Consider the following 17,754-nt stretch of genomic DNA (forward strand, 5'->3'; position numbering starts at 1 on the left):
TTTCGACCAGACTTCATTGAACAGACTTAAAGGCAATTGTTTTCGTTCCAATTCTATCTGAAGCAAGCTTCACACAGATTTCCATAAGAATGACAGCTAATCGGAGTGAAATTGTAGCGAAGACTATTGCTTTCTCTGTTCAACACACGATAAATCGTATTCTGGGATTGCGAGCGCGCCCATCGCCCATCGTTGTAGCTCACTATCGTTGTTATGTATCGCTAATATAACAGACCTCTTCTGTTCCTACACTTCGATAAGGTGATCATAATTCACTTTTTGGGATGAATAAACTCATTGGGCTTAAAATCCCGGAAAAAAATTCACTTTGACTTTATGTAGTTTTCATAAATCTTATTCAGGTTCTTTACGAAAAATCACTCCTTAAAAGCTATCGGGCTCACAAGCTAAACCAAACGGCATCTTCATAAACTCATAGTTCCACTTACCAGGCATCACCATGTTCATGGTCGGGTAGACCCCAGCAATTGGACGTATATCGTTCGGGGGTGACCGTCGGCTCGGTGGCAGCGCCAGAGATGGCTGTAAGGAAGACGAACAGAACAAAATTAATGAATCGATCAAGAATTTACGGCAATTCAAGGTACTAGCGACTCTTACATGGGTGAAATACGTCTGGCCTATTTTGACGTACGACATGCCGGCAGCATTCAGCGGTATCAACTGCGAATGGTACGGTTCGATGGCGGCGGCACAGGCCGCAGCAGCCACCGCCGTTTGGATGGTATTCGACGTGGGCATAGTGTGGGCGGCAGCGGCAGCAATGGCAGCTCCAGCACCGGCTGCGGCGGCACCACCGGCGACAGCGGCAGCCGCAGCCCCGCTATTACTTCCGACGCTACCACCCCGGTGGTGATGGTGTTGGTGGTGGTAGTAAGGAGGGGGGCCACCCGCCGTTGCTTGTTGCTGCTGTTGAGCAGCGTAAAAGGAGCCATGTGCCGGGTGATGGTGGTGCCCCTGCTGCTGCTGCGATGGATGGTGCGAATGATGCGAATGTTCGTGCACCGATGACGATGTAATACTGTTTGGTGAATTGTTGCTCTCCGTCGAGTTTGTGCTCGGTGTGTTTCTACTGTTGTTGTTGTTGTTGACGTTAAAATTGCTAAAGTTCCGCTTTAGGTCTAGATTGGGTGGTTTGGATGAACGGTTGATGCGTGACGACGACTTATCGCTAGGGTTGGTATTACTGCTATTAGTGCTATTGTTACTGTTTGGTAATGTTGGTATCAGTGGCGGTTTGGTCATGTTCGGTTGACTTTCGGCCCGGGGCTGACCGGTTTTCGGGGGTTGACCTCCTAGCATCAGCGTTCCGCCGGCATTGTTGTTAGCGTTGTGATTGTTCCCTGTATTGTTGGTTGTGTTGGCGAAGCCGCCGGAGTTCTTGGGACCAGAAGTTCCTTGGTAGCTGCCACTTCCGCCGCTGCTGTTGGGAGTCATCTGTCGGCTGTTGTTGTTGTTACTGTAGTTGAAGTAGTTGCCACCGGATTGGTTTGACCGTTTGCCTTGGTAGCCTCCGCTGGAACCACTGCTTTTGCGGTCTTCATAGCTATTGTTGTTTCCGCCACCATTGTTGGAATGATAGTGGTGATGACCAGCATTACCACTCGAAGAGGGCCCGCCGCCCATCTGTTGTGGGGTGTACCCGTTGGAAAGGATCGGGGGAGTGGCGAATAGAGGCGGATTTTTGGCATGAGGTGGCAGCGACAGGGGCAACGAAAGTGGCGTACCGGGGGTTGACTGAGGAGTTGGGGCGTTGTTGTTGTGGGTATGGTTGCTATTGGAGTAGATATTATGGGACGATCCGTTGCTCGAGTTCAGTGAATCCGGGTTGCCCGACTGATTGGACTGTGCAGAGTGCGGATGAGTGTGGTATCCGGTGCTGGCAGCTGCAGTGGCAGTGGGAAGTACTGGGTTCATTATTGTTCCACCGCCAGCCGGATGGTGGTGAGGATGATGATGGGGTGTCATAGGACCAGCAGCAGCAAATGGAAGCATATTGGAGTAGATAGGTTGAGGGATAGCGTAGAGAGGACCTCCACCGCTAGGGTCTGCCATCGGGACCGGTATGTTGGTCGCAAAGGGTGATATTGGGACCGGTGTAACCGATGCACTTTGACTTTGGTTCTGCGAATGGGAACCATGGCCGGGTGGCGTGGAATTCCGTTTTCCCGAAAGCGAGTTTGGGGCCGCACCTATCATACCACTGTTGGTAGGAGTCTGCGGTACTGGCGGGGGCATTATCAGTGGTGTACTTCCAGCCGAAGGGACTGGCGTTTGAGGAACATAATACGTGATTGGCTGGTTCCAGTAGTTTTGGTAGGCTGTGTCTAATACAATAAAAATAGTTAAAGGACGTGGTTAAAGAACAATTTTTAAAGAGGAAACTTACTGTTGAATGGATACCCAATGCCGATAGGGTAACCGATGGGGTACTGTTGCAGTGATCCAGCTGCAGCAGCGGCTGCTGCTGCGGCTGCCGCCGAGGATGCACCCGGTGCGCCACCGCTGAACTGGTCCGACGAGTACATGACCGCCGTGGTCGGGTTCTGGTAGATCGGTGCACCACTGTAGGCTGCCGCGGTAGCCGGAGTGTACGCTATGGGTAATACTGTCGTCGATGTAGCACCGGCTGCCGAGGGATGGTAAAATGGGGCTCCGGTCGCAGTACACAGACTCGTTTCACCCCGCTGCTGATCGTAGACAGGAACGAAGTAGCCGGACATTTCCTGGTCCATCGTCGAAGGATATGTGTAGACTAGTGGTGAAGGTACCGCGTAGATTGTGCCGTCGGGCTATTTTGGGGAAGAAGTAAAGTTATTACAACAACCGTTCTTCACAGATGATTGATCATTCCAACTTACCCCAGTCTGATATGTAGTTGACATTCCCGGTGTTCCGGAGGTGTAGACTGCCGTCGTTCCGGAGACGCCGGGCGTACCGCTGCCATTGTCGAAATTTACCGTGTAGCCACTGTTGGGCGTCACCGAGTTCGAGTAGCTCATCATAGGAACTGTTGGCACCACGCTGATCTTACCACCGGAAATAGTAACATCGTCTTTTTTGCCGCCATTGTCCAAGGTATCCTGGGAATGTTCACTGGCCCCGTCGTTGCCGCCTTCGTCCAGCGGCATTTGTTGAACGTGATGTTGCGGTGGGTGATGTGAGTCGGTTTTAAGACCTAGATCCGAGGAGCTAGGAACCGCCACCATTAGCGTTGCAACCGAATCAGAGTCGGTCATTCCTGTGGGCGTTATGGCTTCGAGAGAACCACGATCCTCGTGGTTGGCATTGAGTTGAATCTGTTGAGGAGAAGACAGGTCAACAATACCTGGCGTTTTCTATGAAACAGTTCAACACTTACCTCACTTAGCTCTAAAGGCTGTAATTCGCTGGCCTGCAGCATGGGACTAGTTGCTTGGTGCTTTTGAAGCTTAAACGTACTGAGTTCATTGGTTGTCTGGGAGATTTCCTCGCAGAGACTAGAGTTTTCTGTAAAGTGAAGGCAAATTTTCTTGAACACATTCTAGCTTGATACTTCAAACGTTAAACTCACCGTCCATTTCGTGATTATCTTTGGTACTTATCTTAACGGTGCCGGTTGTCATGTCATAGCAGAGTTCACTGCCGACCTCTTCGGCAATTGTGGTGGTTGTGCTGCCGCCGGTTTGCTGGCCGCAATCGTTCTTGTTCAGCGGTATATCGATTGAGCTCTCCAGCGAGCTACTGCTATTCATGGGGTTCCGATTGCTGAAGGACTTTTGTTTTTCGAATTTTTTCCTTTGATTCCGGGCATTGGTACCCGGCAGGTTGGCCGTCGCTGGCAGATTCGATGGATCGTAGTGATAGATTGATCTGTTTAAGAAAAAACCAAGTGTCAATAACTCCTTTTTGTATTTAAACTCACAACGCAACATACCCATCTTGATTCACGATCGGCTGCAGAGTTTGGGGATCGATGAGTACGCTGCCCTTCGGTACGCTGGCCATATCCGTGACAGCCCACACCACACCGCAGGTAGACGAGGGCGATTGGATGCACGGTTCCGGCGTGTGATCACCGCTGCCGTATCCGGTCGGCGACGGGGTAACCGAATCCGATCGGATCGATTGTGTCTTGTAGCTGTGGAAGGTGAAGTAAGATCTACTGAGTGCGGTCATGACATGGTCCACCGGTAGGAGGACCCGATTCGGAACGGTTCGAACTTACCCGCTACTGGACGGGGATAATCGCCACGGGGTGTTGGTGCTGGCGTTCGAGTCCTGCTTGGAGAAAAGCCGGGCGCCGGCGCTTTTGGTCGACGTGATCGAGTCACCTCGCAGCAGTGATGCGTTCTGCGAGGATCCACCATAGCCTCCGAAGCTGTGCGATTTGGACACGCACGGTCGCTCGTCGGATCGACCTTCGATTGACTGTTGGGATGGTTTGAAATAAATGTTATTGGATGGAATAGAAGGATTATATTCGTTGGTTTAAAGCATTTCATGGATCTCAGAAATCGAAGAATCGACTCTTTGTTGTATCTTCATAATAAATGAGGGTCGAAAAAAGATGTGGTCAGACGATCTCCAGGTCAGTTCCATGAGCAGTTCATATAGGTTTCCCGAGGATCTTTTTGGAGCATTTTTTTCGGAATCGATACAAATGAAGCTTATCGGAGTCTGCTGGTTCAGTAGGGCTTCCCGCAAATAAGTGGAAGAATTGGATTCGAGAATTCATTGTAAAGGGAAAGGACTTAAACCAAATTATGCGCGTATAGTCTGTCACATAAGGGCGTAGACACAATAACTTGCGATCGGTGAAGTATAATGATGTGATTTTTTTTTCTCACAAAGAGGGCAGCATTGCCCTAGATGCTTCGCGAAAATGAATCTGCTGACTACTGTTTTCAATACGTTTTCAGCATTTTTCCAAAATGAGCTTCGCACTTTGAAGCAGTTTTTTTATGTTCGCACCTCAAAGGACATTATTTGGATTGGCCGTCTCAGTTACCTGATGCCAATACAATTGAAAACGTTTGGGCTCAAATGAAAATGAAGCTCGAGTAAAATCGATCCTTGAAATTTACAGCAGCTTGCCCGCCGGATTCACAAAATTTGGAGGTCGTCTTCAGAGAAATACTCGCAAAATATTGTGCAAAGTATACCGCGAAGATGTCAAGCTATTATGAATGATGAGCCGCTGTCAATGTATTTACATTAAAGTTTTTGATCAAATAAATCAATAGTTAAAAAATTTCCATAATGGGTATTTTAATTTTCTCGCAACAGTGACTACGCTCTGATGTAACAGATTGTATGACGCTTCTTTAAGACGACAGCTATACAAAAATGTCCCTTTCAATAATTTCTATTTCAATGTCGAAAATATTTTTTTACAGAATTTCAAGCATATTTTCGTCACAGAATCTGTATCGCAGATAACCGTATTTTCAATCTTTTTATAGATTTCCCAGATTTTTTAATTTTTTTTACACATTTTAAAAAGTAAAAACTATGATATGAGACATGGCCGTAGGAAAGGGGGGGGGGGGTGGGGGGGGGTTTGGGTGTTAAACCCCCCCCCCCCTCATGAGAGTCCACCAAGAGCAAGCGAGGTATTCTACTCTACACTCAAAATTTGTTATTCCTAATATAATTTTGATTATGGGGTAACGTTATTCGATAGTAACAATCTTGACTCAGAACTGATGTCAAAATCTAAAAACAGATCCCAGGATCAGAATTCAGCTACAGGTTTTAAAAATTTTCTCACTTATTGGTATTTATTCTATTCTGAATACTCAATTTTAAATAAGATTTGATTCATTTCAGAAATTGTATTTGTGTTTTCATATTTTGGACTATGTATCCAGTAAAGGATTCTCGATTTTCAATTCGAATCATCATCAAAAGTTTAAATGGAAAGCTGTGTTTGAAATCGTCGTTTAAGTTTGGTTTTACATTTGCTTTAAAATTTGATTCATGATATTCGGAACTCATATGCATTTTATACATTCAGTTAATATTTTTCCGAACATGAAAAAAAAACTTAGAAACCTTCTGAGTTTTTGTTTCAAATTCAGGTTCAAAGTTCATGAACTTTACTTAAACAACACAAAACTTCAAAATGGCGATATAGGTTCATCATTCAAAAATTTAGATTAGCAAGCCGAATTAGAAGTACATAATTTAAATAAAGAATAATCATTGAAATCTGAAATATCCGAATTATAATTATGGATTCATGTATGAGGACTTTGAAACTGGTTTTGGTTCTTGGCTCATATGTTTAAATTCAGAAACCGTTTTCATTTTCGTTTCAGAAAACGTATTGAAATCCCGAAACAGATTGAAAATTAATATTTTGAATACAGGTTCAAAATTAAGATTCAGATTCGCGGGAATTGATTTTTGATGAAAAGTAATTCATGATAAAGAAAGATGAACCTTCTCTACAAAATTGCAGGGAATTCCATATGGTTTGGTTTATTGTTCAACATTATTAATATTTAAGTTTTTTTCATGGAGCAAATTTTAAGCTAAATTCTTTAACTAGGATCGAGTTTTACTTTTAAAAGTTGGATTCATTTTTTGAGTTTTTTTTTAATATTGAAGCCTTTCTTTTAAGAAATATTGTAAGTTCAAATCAAATAAGCAAAATTAGGCTGGCCAGGTTACCGGGTTTTACCCGTACTTGCCCGAATGTTGAATAAAAATACAATGGGAAAGGTTTGGCCCTGGCCTTTTTTTTTGGAAAATCAATCAATTCAAATTGCATCATTTTAATTTTTGATTTTGTCACCCAAAAATGAAATTTTTTAATTAAAATAAACAAAAACGATTTTATGGGAGCCTGTAATACGATTCAAAATCTGATTATATATTTCGATTGATTTTTTCTTCTTCATTTTTGTTGAATAGTTTGTGGATTTTAGTCAAATTTTTCCGGAGATTGTCCGAGTTTTGGTTTGAAAATTTGGAAATAGAATGCCCGAGTTTCGACAGGTTTTAAATAAAATAACCCGGATTTGCCCGGCCCGGATACGTGCGGAAGATCTTTTGACAATCTAAAGCTAAGTTCACCAGATTTTTATGCAAATTTTGAGATTTCATCCATCGATGAAAGTAAGTTTCCTAATTTTTTCCTCGAGGATTCTCTATATTCTTTATCATCATTTGAAAGTTTCTATTTAACACGACAAACTATTTATGTAAAAAAAACTTAGAAATGAATATTTTTAAATTTTTTTTTTATTCATGCATTGTTTGAGCAAAAATGTCTTATGAAAAAATAGGTCACCAAACCCCCCCCCCCCCCCCCAATGAGTCCGTTCTTCCTACGGCCCTGATATGAGATATGACTATGGAATTTGAAAAAAAATACACTAAGCTTTCTTTTAAACGGGTATACGCAGCGTGTTAAAAAAATTGTGATAGATCTTGAAAAATTGTGTAGATAAAACCTCACCAGGAAACATGACCTGAGACATGAAACATTACACCTGAGATCTGAGATCTAACATCTGGCCCTGAGACGTGAAATCTGCCGCATTAGAACTCAGACATGAGACATTAAACCTGAGACCGGAGACATGAGACCTAAAAAACATAGGACTGACACCAGAGGAATGAGTCGTGAAAAATGTGATGTCATGATGAGTCATGATAAAAGAGACGTGAGAAGTAGAAATGGTAGGTGAAACGTAAAACGTGAAGAATGAGACGTGAGTTGAAGAGAAGTGAGTCTAAACCTTAGATGGGAGACGTAAGAACTGAGAAATGAGACGTAAGAAGTTAGACCTAAGAAGTATGAACTTCGGCGTGAGACGTTAAACGTAAAACATGAAAAGTGAGACATGGGACGGGAGATGCGAAAAGTGGGCCATGAGACTTGTCTCATTACACTTCTCATGTTTCACATCTCATCTCACGTCAAACATCTTAGGTTTCACGTCTTAGGTTTTATGTCTCAGGTTACACGTCTTTCATTTCATGTCTTAATTCTCATGTCTCAGGTTTCGTGTCTCATGTCTCTCGCCACATATCCCAAGTCTCCCGTCTCTTGTCTCTAGGTCTCAAATCTCAGGTCTTAGTTCTCACCTTTCAAGCTTCTGAGCTAAACTTCTCCAAACTCTAATAATGTCAAATGGAAAGGACTTTTATCTCTCAGATACCCTGTTAATTGCAAAAGCTGTGTAAAAACTTGGCTTGGAAGAAATTTGGGGTTATATTTCAGAATTACACACGGAAAATAATAAAAACAACAAAGTAACAAAAGAAGAAATTGGTATTTGTTGCAGCCTAAATTAATGTGTTTTTTTAGTTGAAAAAACATAAATTTGAAATCAAATGCTTCGATTTTGCCAGGTTTTAAGTTCAACAAGCCTTAATTTTTCCGGACTTATTCCAAGGCACTATATCTCTGAAATTCGAGAATCTAGGCAAAGTCTGGATCCTTCATGAAAAATAGATTGATTTAAATGAATTGTGAAGATTTGTTTAGCTCAACTCAGGTTAATTTCACCTCGCTGCGAGGTAAGTTTTAGTGGTTTTACCTCGCAGTGGTAGAAAGTATCTTTTTTGAATCTAACTTTTTTCGGTAAATTCTACTTTTTTTGTCAGTTCAATTCCGGTAAACTTTACCTCGTTGTGAGGGGAGTTTCACTTCGACGAGGTAAAAGCTACCATTTAGACTTTCACGAGCATTCACTTATTTATCTTGGTAAATTTTAAATTTTTATAATTTTCCGTGTGTTAGACCAGGCCCACCAATGGTTGCTAAACCTCGAATCGAGTACATTCAGAAACATATCTATCAACTCATCATCGCACCAACAGTCGCTTACTTAATTCGAGAAATAGTATTCGAGCAGTAGGTTGTTACAGGATTCGTTTATGTAGCAACCCGAAATGTAGCCGTTAATGTAGCGAAGCCGGTCGTCGCTATAAAAAAATAAACAAACACAAATACCAACCTGGAAGGCAACAATGGGTGCGAAAATCTGTAAGAGCAAGTTCACTGGTGTTGGGAAAAAGTGGTAGAAATTTTGACACTTACGGCACATTTTGAAAATTTTTCCATTCAAAAACATTTTCAAGATCTGTGGCCTTCTAGTTTTTTTACAACACGTGTTGTATTTTCGCATGCTGTGATGCAAAAATAGCAATATTTCTATCACATACGGCTGAAATAGAAACAGTGTTGTAAAAAAATACAACGCCCCAAGATCTTGAAAACATTTTTGCATGGTAAAATTTTCAAAATGTCAAAATTTCTACCACTTTTTCCCAACACCAGTGAACTTGCTCTAAGTAGATAAAACGCAACCAATCAAAACGTCTAAAGTACCGCCTGAAATAGCAACGCCCCGTGGGTTTGGTCTTAATAAGGCATCTTGAAAATCGGGGTGGTTCATTTATTTTTCCCTAGAGTGGTTCTTAAAGTATAAATTAAAAAAAAAATGCAAAATGACATTTTTTTTTGACAAATACCACTGAAAATAACATTTTATATTTTTTTTTTCAGGTTTGAAATTTTGTCGTTTCTGGTAATTTGTTATGATGTTAAGAAATTTTCCATTTTTGATATTTTTCTTTTTTTTTCATTTGTGTTACTTTTTTATTTTTGATAGTTTTTGGGACCACTCTTCTGAAAAATAAATATGTAATAGGTAGTCACAGCTTAAGATGCTTTATGAAAATTTAAATGGATGATATAACGGTGTCTCTGGGAGAAAACTTTATTTTTCGAAAATTAGCATCGCTTTTCAAAAATTAATACAAATTTCCAATAAATTGGAAAATTACAAAAGCTGACATGCAACAAACTTGTATACAATCTACATAGGACAAAATCTAAAAATTAAGATAATTTAGTTCATTAATCATTAACAACAGGTAGTATAACTACCATCTTTTGCAAATTGGCTTTCGCTTTTTCCACTGTTTGAATTTCCGAAGAATTTATCAAATTTTTTTGTCAAATACCTTGAAATACCTAATTTTTCTCCCCTTCGAGATATTTGGAAAATTCGGAGTGACAAAAAAATAATTTGATATTTGTTTCGAAATAATGAAACCTAACAAATTTATGTAAAAGATTGATTTTTTAATGTAAATAAACCATCCTGAACATTTTTTTACACTCTACAATCAAGAGCTGAGTTGGTAATAGGTCAGGCAAATAGAAATTTGCTGCAGCATTTTTTTTACTTTTCGACAGAAAAATGAGCACTTTTTAAAAATATTTGTAATCGTTCATGTTGAAAATTCGTGTTGAAACCAAATAAACTCAACAAAGCTATTGTTTCATAGATGAGGCATGCTCAGTTTGGTGAAACTTGTAAACTTATCCAATGCAAAACTCTCTCAAAGACTTAAAAAAATTTTAAGAATGATCATTCTGATGAAATAAAATTTGATACCTGCTCTATATCAGATGAATTTGACATTTGAGCGCATTTTTTTGTTTTTTCTTCTGTTGTCCACTCTTGGAGTTGGTAGAATACTATTTCTGGTCTTGGTACAATCAGTGATTAAAAGTTTTATTAGGTTTTTCAAATGGAATAATAACACTAGTTTACAGCATATTTGAACTAAGTAAACTGATGATCACTTTTAATGTGAAATCGGGTGCAGCTGCAGAATCTGAAAATGAAATTCAAAAATTTCTCAGTAGAACAGTTTTTAAGTTATGCTCCTATGAAATTTTGGAAAAATTCAAAAAGTACATGTACTCAGATTCCAATATCTCGCCATGCATAACATTAATTTGAAATCTCTGTTTTGCATATTAAAGATGAATAAATTAGCTATCAATCACCTGAACTTTGATTTTGCGAATGAAAATTTTGTTTTAGCGTGACTTTTAGACTCGCAGGTAACATTAAAAATAATATGATTTACTATTGGCTTTAAATATCAATTCAGAACAAAGATTTCAAGTGGTATCAAAAATGGTTTTTCTTCGCAAGCTAATAATTAATTTTGACTTGGAACGAGTGAGATTTACCATGTTTAATACTTTCTATACTATGATAAGTACATCGCGGTTCTTTAAATTATTGAAAAGTGCAAAAATTAATCTTATGGTAAAGTAACCATAACTATTTCAACTTTCAACCAATTTTGATAAATAACCACTTGAAATCTTTGTTCTTTATTTTTATTTTTTTAAGCCAATAGAAAATCAGATTTTTCTAAATGTTATCTTCGAGTTTAGAATTTTTATTCAAAAAAAAAATTCTCTAAAAAATGCGTTTTATATAATTTTTTCTAACATTAAGTCACTAATATCAACAAACTGTTGATCATACGTAAAAAAAAGGCGATCGATAGAAAATTTATTTTCCTCTAGTAAGCAAAAAAGAGATTTAAAATTAATGTTATGGATTCCGAGATATTTGAATCTGAGTACATGCACTTTTTTTTAATTTTTCCTAAATTTCATATTTGGAACTTGAAAACTGTTCTACTGACACTTTTTAAATTTCAATTTCAGATTCAGCGCCAGAATTCACATAAAAAATATAGATCAGTCAATAAAGTTCACATTTTTTTTTGAATTTTGTAAACTAATGTAAAGGTAAGACAAGTGTTTTTACAGTGATTAATACGATTTTGTCTTTAAAAAACCATTATGAAGGTAACAAATCTTCAAAAATAACTAAAAAATTGTTCTAGAAGGATTATTTAAAATTGGGCTCAAATGAAAGGGGAAAGTTCCAGCTTTCGAATGGTGCAAAAACTAGAGATGCTAATTTTTGATGAATGAAATGGTTCCATCAGAGACACCGCGGATATGTGTCTTGAGCCTTAGAGGGCTTAAATTGGGATTGGTTGCTTTTTTTCAAGCAGAAAAATGAAAAAAATGTTTTTAGATTTGAAGTATTTTTTTAAACGAGTCGTCCATGCAAAGGAAATATTGTTTTAGTGATATTGACGTTACCATACATAGGTTTACGATAAACATTTACATATGGAAATTCTGAGGGCCGTCTTGCAATTGATTTTCAGAATCAAATTTTTAATCCAGGGGCCAGTAGTATTTAATGTTGATTGTTCAGTTAGATGTTAAAATTGCACTCCTCCTTCAATTTCTGCTTTTTTCGGTCTATTACTACTCTTTTGAAAGAAACTGAGGGTAATTTCGTGGATACAGCTGTTTCGAAATTATTAAAACTTGATTAGCCACTTAAAAACGTTTTCAATGGAATTTCTGCTGGCAAAATCTAACAATAACGAAGTATAACCATCATGAGATTAAACTTAAAGTATAATTGGTTAGTATAGATCTCAGGTTGCGAAGAGTATATACAAGATTTCTCTTTTTAGGCTTTTAAATTAAAAAACAGCGAAATCAAAGTTTTTGTTTTGAAAATTGTTGCTTTTCTTCCACAGGAGCAGAATCTTGGCAAATCATTATAATTTTTTCAAAAAAAAAAACACCAAATACATACTTTGATATGCTAAGGACTTTGCCACGAGCAGAAATGTTATAGGATTCAAACGCTGAAATTGGTTTGAAATAGGGGTTATCATGTCCATCAGAAATCATCTGTCTCATAGCCTCGATACCGACTATACAGGTTACGAGCTCTGGAACTAGCAAAAATTTGTTGTTCGAGGTTAGGTTTGAATGACTTATAACGGCGTGTTCGTAAACTGATTTGTTTGTAGGGATGAATCATCCCAGAGGATGAAAATCCCGTATAAAAAAAAACTGATTTGTTTGGTTGATGCATCGATTTTTTTGATAGATGTCAAATCACCTTCCAATGCTTTCGCATACATTTTGTTTAATTTACGAACGCCAGCATCGATAGAGAAAATCACTTCGATAGAAAAAATCAATTTACGAACACGCCGTAACTAGGCAACACTTTCAGCTTGTCAGAGTAAAAAATGATGAACATTTCAGCGATCTAAACTTAGTTTTTCGTTTACTCAAAATTAAAAATGCTGGTATGAGACTTGACTTCCTTGACGATCCTTAACCGTTGTTGCCGATCATGTGCTTCACTCCAATGCTTGATTTGAACTTTGTGGACATTTTTGACAGTGTTTGCATACTTTTCCAGCACTCACACACGCAGTAATTCTTCAAATAACCAACGGTTTTGTCAGCTATCAATTTGAAAATTAAACTGTGCAAAATTATGTTTTTTTTCTCTTACATAGTAAATATCTCAAAAACTCGTGAATTTTCAATTTTGAAAAAAATGGGTCGGATAGTACTTTTTACAGGCAGCATAATACAAAATTTTGAATGTCCGATTACTAGTAAATGAACTACCAGCAAAAGAAAGTGTCCCATTTCTAAAAGAACTAAGCTTTATATGATTCTTTGCGATATTTTCAGGAAAAGAAGTCGACTGGTCATAAAAATTTGCAAACGGGTGTAAAATAGAATTTATGTCAATGATTCGTAAGTCAGTTGTCAGAAAAGAGGTCGTTCATCGATTCAATGATATTGAAAAATTGACTTCACGTTTTTACAACCAGTCACAACAATCGAAGATACATTATAAAGTGACTTACCACTGATTGTACCTTCAGGAGCCGATTGTTCTGCAGCTTGGGTCGTCCGTTCATCGGTTCGGCATTTTCTGCCGAAAGCCACTGCCACTGCTCTTCGGAACCGCCGTCCTGCAATTGAATAGAATATTTAGTAAACAAGGAAGTTTCAAATATTCGATTCTCTAGATCTCACCTCGCGGTTCTTGAAAATCCTTCGCTTCGCCTTCTCGTACTCCTCCTCCCGTTCCTCGAAACTTTTGGCCTTCCGGTCCAGCACGCCCCGGTCCGGACAGTGCAGCAAACCGTATCGGTACTCGTCAAAACTATGGGTATCTCGTTTTAGAATCGATTTTCTCGGCTCGTCCGAGAAGCTTTCGTTGATCAGCGTCTTGAACCGGATGTCCGGTATTCGGGTGGCCGGCGTCACCTCGGCGATCACGCTCTGTTGCGTCGCGTCCACGTTGTGCTCCATGCCGAAGTAGGCCGCCACCCGGTGGATCAGCATCCGGTTGTAGGAAGACATTGGCGGGAACTTGATCTGACTCCGGCTCCGGTCCATGGCCAGGGCTAGCAATTCCTTTTCGATTTTCATGAGCATGTTGCGATCTTTAAAGTTTTTGTTCAGAGTTTCCTTGAAAAACTGAATCAGATTGACGCCGCTCTGATCGGTGAACTGTTCGCAGGAGTTGTCCCGGGAGAGGAATTCCGCCGATGGTCCTCCGCCACCCCCGGGACATCCATCGACACTAGACGAGGAACCGCCGCTCAGATGTTTGAGCCGGGGTTTGTTACCCTTGCCGGTGAGATTTCCTCCTCCTCCGCCGCCGGGCATTCCTCCTACCATTCCACCACCTCCTCCAGCATTTCCTCCACCCATTCGGTGTTTCTTATTGTTATGAGCACTACTGTTAATATTACTATTAGAACTACTATTATTTCTTATAAGGCTATCAGTAGGACTTTCACATTGTATATATCGATTTTCCTCATGTGAAAATTGTATATTAATCTGATTGTTAGAATCATTACTATTAGCACTACAATTAACCTCACGCAGATTACGATTCTCGTTATCACAATAGTTATTATTTGATGATACTGGCGACGATGACGATGTGTTGTTCTGGTTGCTACTTTTGTTGTTTCCGTTTCCGGATTTGAACGGTAGTTCAGTTGCACCAGTGGGGTCCAGCAACATTGTCGTCGGGGACTTGCCGGAGGACTCTTTCAGATCATGACCAGAAGCTGATGCTGGATCGCAACCTTTCTTGCCACTTTCTTGGTGATCACCTTTGCCGTTACGGCCACCATTTTTGCCACCGCCATTGTTCGTCTGCTGATGTTGGAAGGTCGACTTTGGGGGTGTGAGCTTGGGAAAGTCCAGATCCAGCTGACTTTTGCCACCACCCCGCTCGTCACTTCCGGAACCATAGAAGACGATTGAACCGGTTGAACTGCTGTTGTTGTTGTTGTTAGTGCTACTGTTGTAGTCATTACTACTGTTGTTAAACGATCGGGATTCGTTCGAGACAGGCGAGTGGATGCTGCTGTTTCCGTTGTTGGGGGAGGGGGAGGAACCTGGTTCGCCGCAGCCACCGGATATGCTGAGCGAATTGTTGTTATTCGTCTGTTGATTCGTTTGTTGCGGATCAATTGGGGACCGCGGCGTGGGCGTTCGGGGAGGGGAAGTTGATTCCCGCATGGCGTGACTGCGGGTTAAATGCTTGCCTTTGCCGCCGAGACTCTGGAAGGAGAAGAAAAAAACGGTGGATACATTAGTAAGACAATTCTCGTTGAATAATTTGTTTGAGTGAACTTGAAATTGAAATGAAAAATGAATTTTTCTCCAGAAAAGGTGGCTCCAGAGACCTGAAACTGAATTCAATGAAGAGTTTTTTACTTAAAAAATAGTGGCTCCAGAGATAAAACCAGACGTTTTGCAACGATCCATAAAACAAAAACTATCTCGATTCATCGGTCGATGGATGGGAAAACTAAAATAAAAGCGCGACATTAAAAATAAACAGCTTGAACTGTACGTAAAATCCATCATTTCAACTTGCAAAGTTTCTTTTCATGGCCACTGGTTTGACATATATTTGTTCTCATAAAAACAAAGGCTAGCAGGAAAGTTTCTTATGACTTGAAACACGCTTCTACGATGCTGTGTGATATTTCAGTAAGATGAGCCAATTGTAGCCTAGCACGTTTGAGGAACGCTATTCTTTCAAATGACAACTAGTTGCATCAGAAAAATGAGAAAATGATTATGTTTGTTGAAAATGCAACGATAAATCTCGTGCCGTAACACTTTACGAACTGAACTGGTTCATAAATATTTAAGAACAACGGAAAAATGGAAAATATAAAACAAATTTTTTAACCAACTTTTGTTATTGAAGATATATTTTAAACATATTCTAGAACAAACCTAGATCCTAATTTTTTTCCAACTAGGTTCAGAGAAAACCCAAACGAACTTCCAGTTTCAAAATCACGAGAATGATCAATATCTTCCGGCAATCTGTTGAGTTCTTTGTTCTCCAAGTCAGGAGCGGCTCAAACAGCACCTGTCGCACAACGAGCGGCTGAATTTATATGAAATGCGTCTCCCGCTAGCTAAGTCCAACATGGCAGTCCCGTCGCGAGATAGGGACCTTCTTAGACTAACAACCTACTGCTCACGATTTATTGAGTTGTTACGAAATTCGAAAGAAATGACCTAAGTCGCGAATGACATAAAGATGTTAAAACGACTATAATCGAAACAAAAAAAAAAGAAGAAAGAAATGATCGACCTGGAACTTTGGCGACGACTTTTAGCATGAAAACACGGACACTAACGAGCCTATAAAGTCTGCTTCATTTAATATTGGAACAAATTCTTTTGCTCATTGTGGCGCTCCTAGTGGACGGATTTGGAAACTTTTTTCACCCACGTGTCGGGAAATTCATTACCTTTCACCATGTATTTATGTCATAACACCAAACGATAGCATTTTGTAAACAACCGCCATGGAAGCCGAACGGAGAGATCAAATTGTGCACAGTTTTCTTGAAAATCCATTGTTGTCGGCATCGAAGCTAGCTAAACAGCTTAAAATGCCCAGAAATACCGTATGGCGTGTTATCAAGCAGTACAAGGAAACATTGACGACGGCTCGGAAGCCGCATTCGAAGCGTCGGAGTGGAACTGTCGACCGGAAACTGCGTGGGAAAGTCATCAAGGCCGTCAAGAGGAATCTCAATCTTTCAGACCGCGATTTGGCCAATAAGTTCCAGGCCGCTCACAGTACGGTGCGACGAATTCGTCTCCGGGAAGGAATAAGGTCATTCCGAGCCAGCAAACAGCCAAATCGGACGCTGAAGCAGAACAATGTGGCCAGAATCCGTGCTCGAAAGCTGTACGACCAAGTGCCGACCAAGTTCGACGGATGTATTCTGATGGACGATGAGACCTACGTGAAGGCGGACTTTGGGCAAATCCCAGGTCAAAAATTTTATTTGGCGATGGCTCGGGGGGATGTACCTGCAAAATTTAAGTTCGTGTTTGCGGATAAATTCGCCTGCAAGTACATGATTTGGCAGGGGATATGCAGTTGTGGACAGAAAACCAAAGTCTTTCTCACTGACACGACAATGACATCAGAAGTCTACAAAAAAGAGTGCCTACAGAAACGGGTTCTGCCGTTTATTCGTGCCCACGACCGTCCAGTAATGTTTTGGCCGGACTTCGCAAGCTGCCATTACAGCAAAACGGTTATGGAATGGTACGCAACGGATGGGGTCAGCGTAATACCGAAGGACCTCAACCCCCCAAACTGCCCCCAGTTCCGGCCGATAGAGAAATACTGGGCAATCACGAAGCGGAGGCTTAAGGCAAAGGGAAAACTTGTTAGGAACATGACTCAAATGAAGAACTGGTGGAATCAAATCGCCAAAACGGTGGGGGGGGGGTGCGCCGCCTAATGTGCCGTATTACGGGAAAAGTACGAGAATTTCTTCGAAACAGCAATGAATAATTTTTTTTATTTTTTTTTTATGAAAGAGTAAAGAAAATGCTACATTTGTATGAAAAACAAATTATGAATTCGTTAATAAATGACTGAACTACACGCAATTGTTTGTGTTCCAATATTAAATGAAGCAGACTTTAGTAAACAAAGAGACGAAATGTCACGATTGGAATTTTCGATTTTCTGTCAGTGTCATTCCAATCGAGCAAAACCAAGCAGT

At 40.2% G+C, this 17,754-nt stretch overlaps 1 protein-coding gene across 4 annotated transcripts in view; it reads right to left on the bottom strand.

Moving 5' to 3' along the window:
- LOC129751565 (protein encore) overlaps window positions 1-17,754 on the bottom strand; it is a 219,403-nt gene that overhangs the window by 13,416 nt on the left and 188,233 nt on the right. For 3 of the 4 annotated variants that reach the window (XM_055747150.1, XM_055747152.1, XM_055747148.1), the window contains 10 exons: window positions 13,712-15,262; window positions 13,540-13,647; window positions 4,229-4,431; window positions 3,938-4,162; window positions 3,575-3,873; window positions 3,383-3,510; window positions 2,883-3,320; window positions 2,411-2,813; window positions 622-2,348; window positions 450-543 (listed from right to left, as the gene is read on the bottom strand). In XM_055747150.1, coding sequence (XP_055603125.1) covers window positions 450-543; window positions 622-2,348; window positions 2,411-2,813; window positions 2,883-3,320; window positions 3,383-3,510; window positions 3,575-3,873; window positions 3,938-4,162; window positions 4,229-4,431; window positions 13,540-13,647; window positions 13,712-15,262 — 5,176 coding nt within the window. The remainder of the gene's footprint in view (window positions 1-449; window positions 544-621; window positions 2,349-2,410; window positions 2,814-2,882; window positions 3,321-3,382; window positions 3,511-3,574; window positions 3,874-3,937; window positions 4,163-4,228; window positions 4,432-13,539; window positions 13,648-13,711; window positions 15,263-17,754) is intronic. The other variant, XM_055747149.1, reaches the window with a different exon arrangement.

This window comes from Uranotaenia lowii, chromosome 3 (assembly GCF_029784155.1).
Source record: "Uranotaenia lowii strain MFRU-FL chromosome 3, ASM2978415v1, whole genome shotgun sequence".
Taxonomy (NCBI): domain Eukaryota; kingdom Metazoa; phylum Arthropoda; class Insecta; order Diptera; family Culicidae; genus Uranotaenia; species Uranotaenia lowii.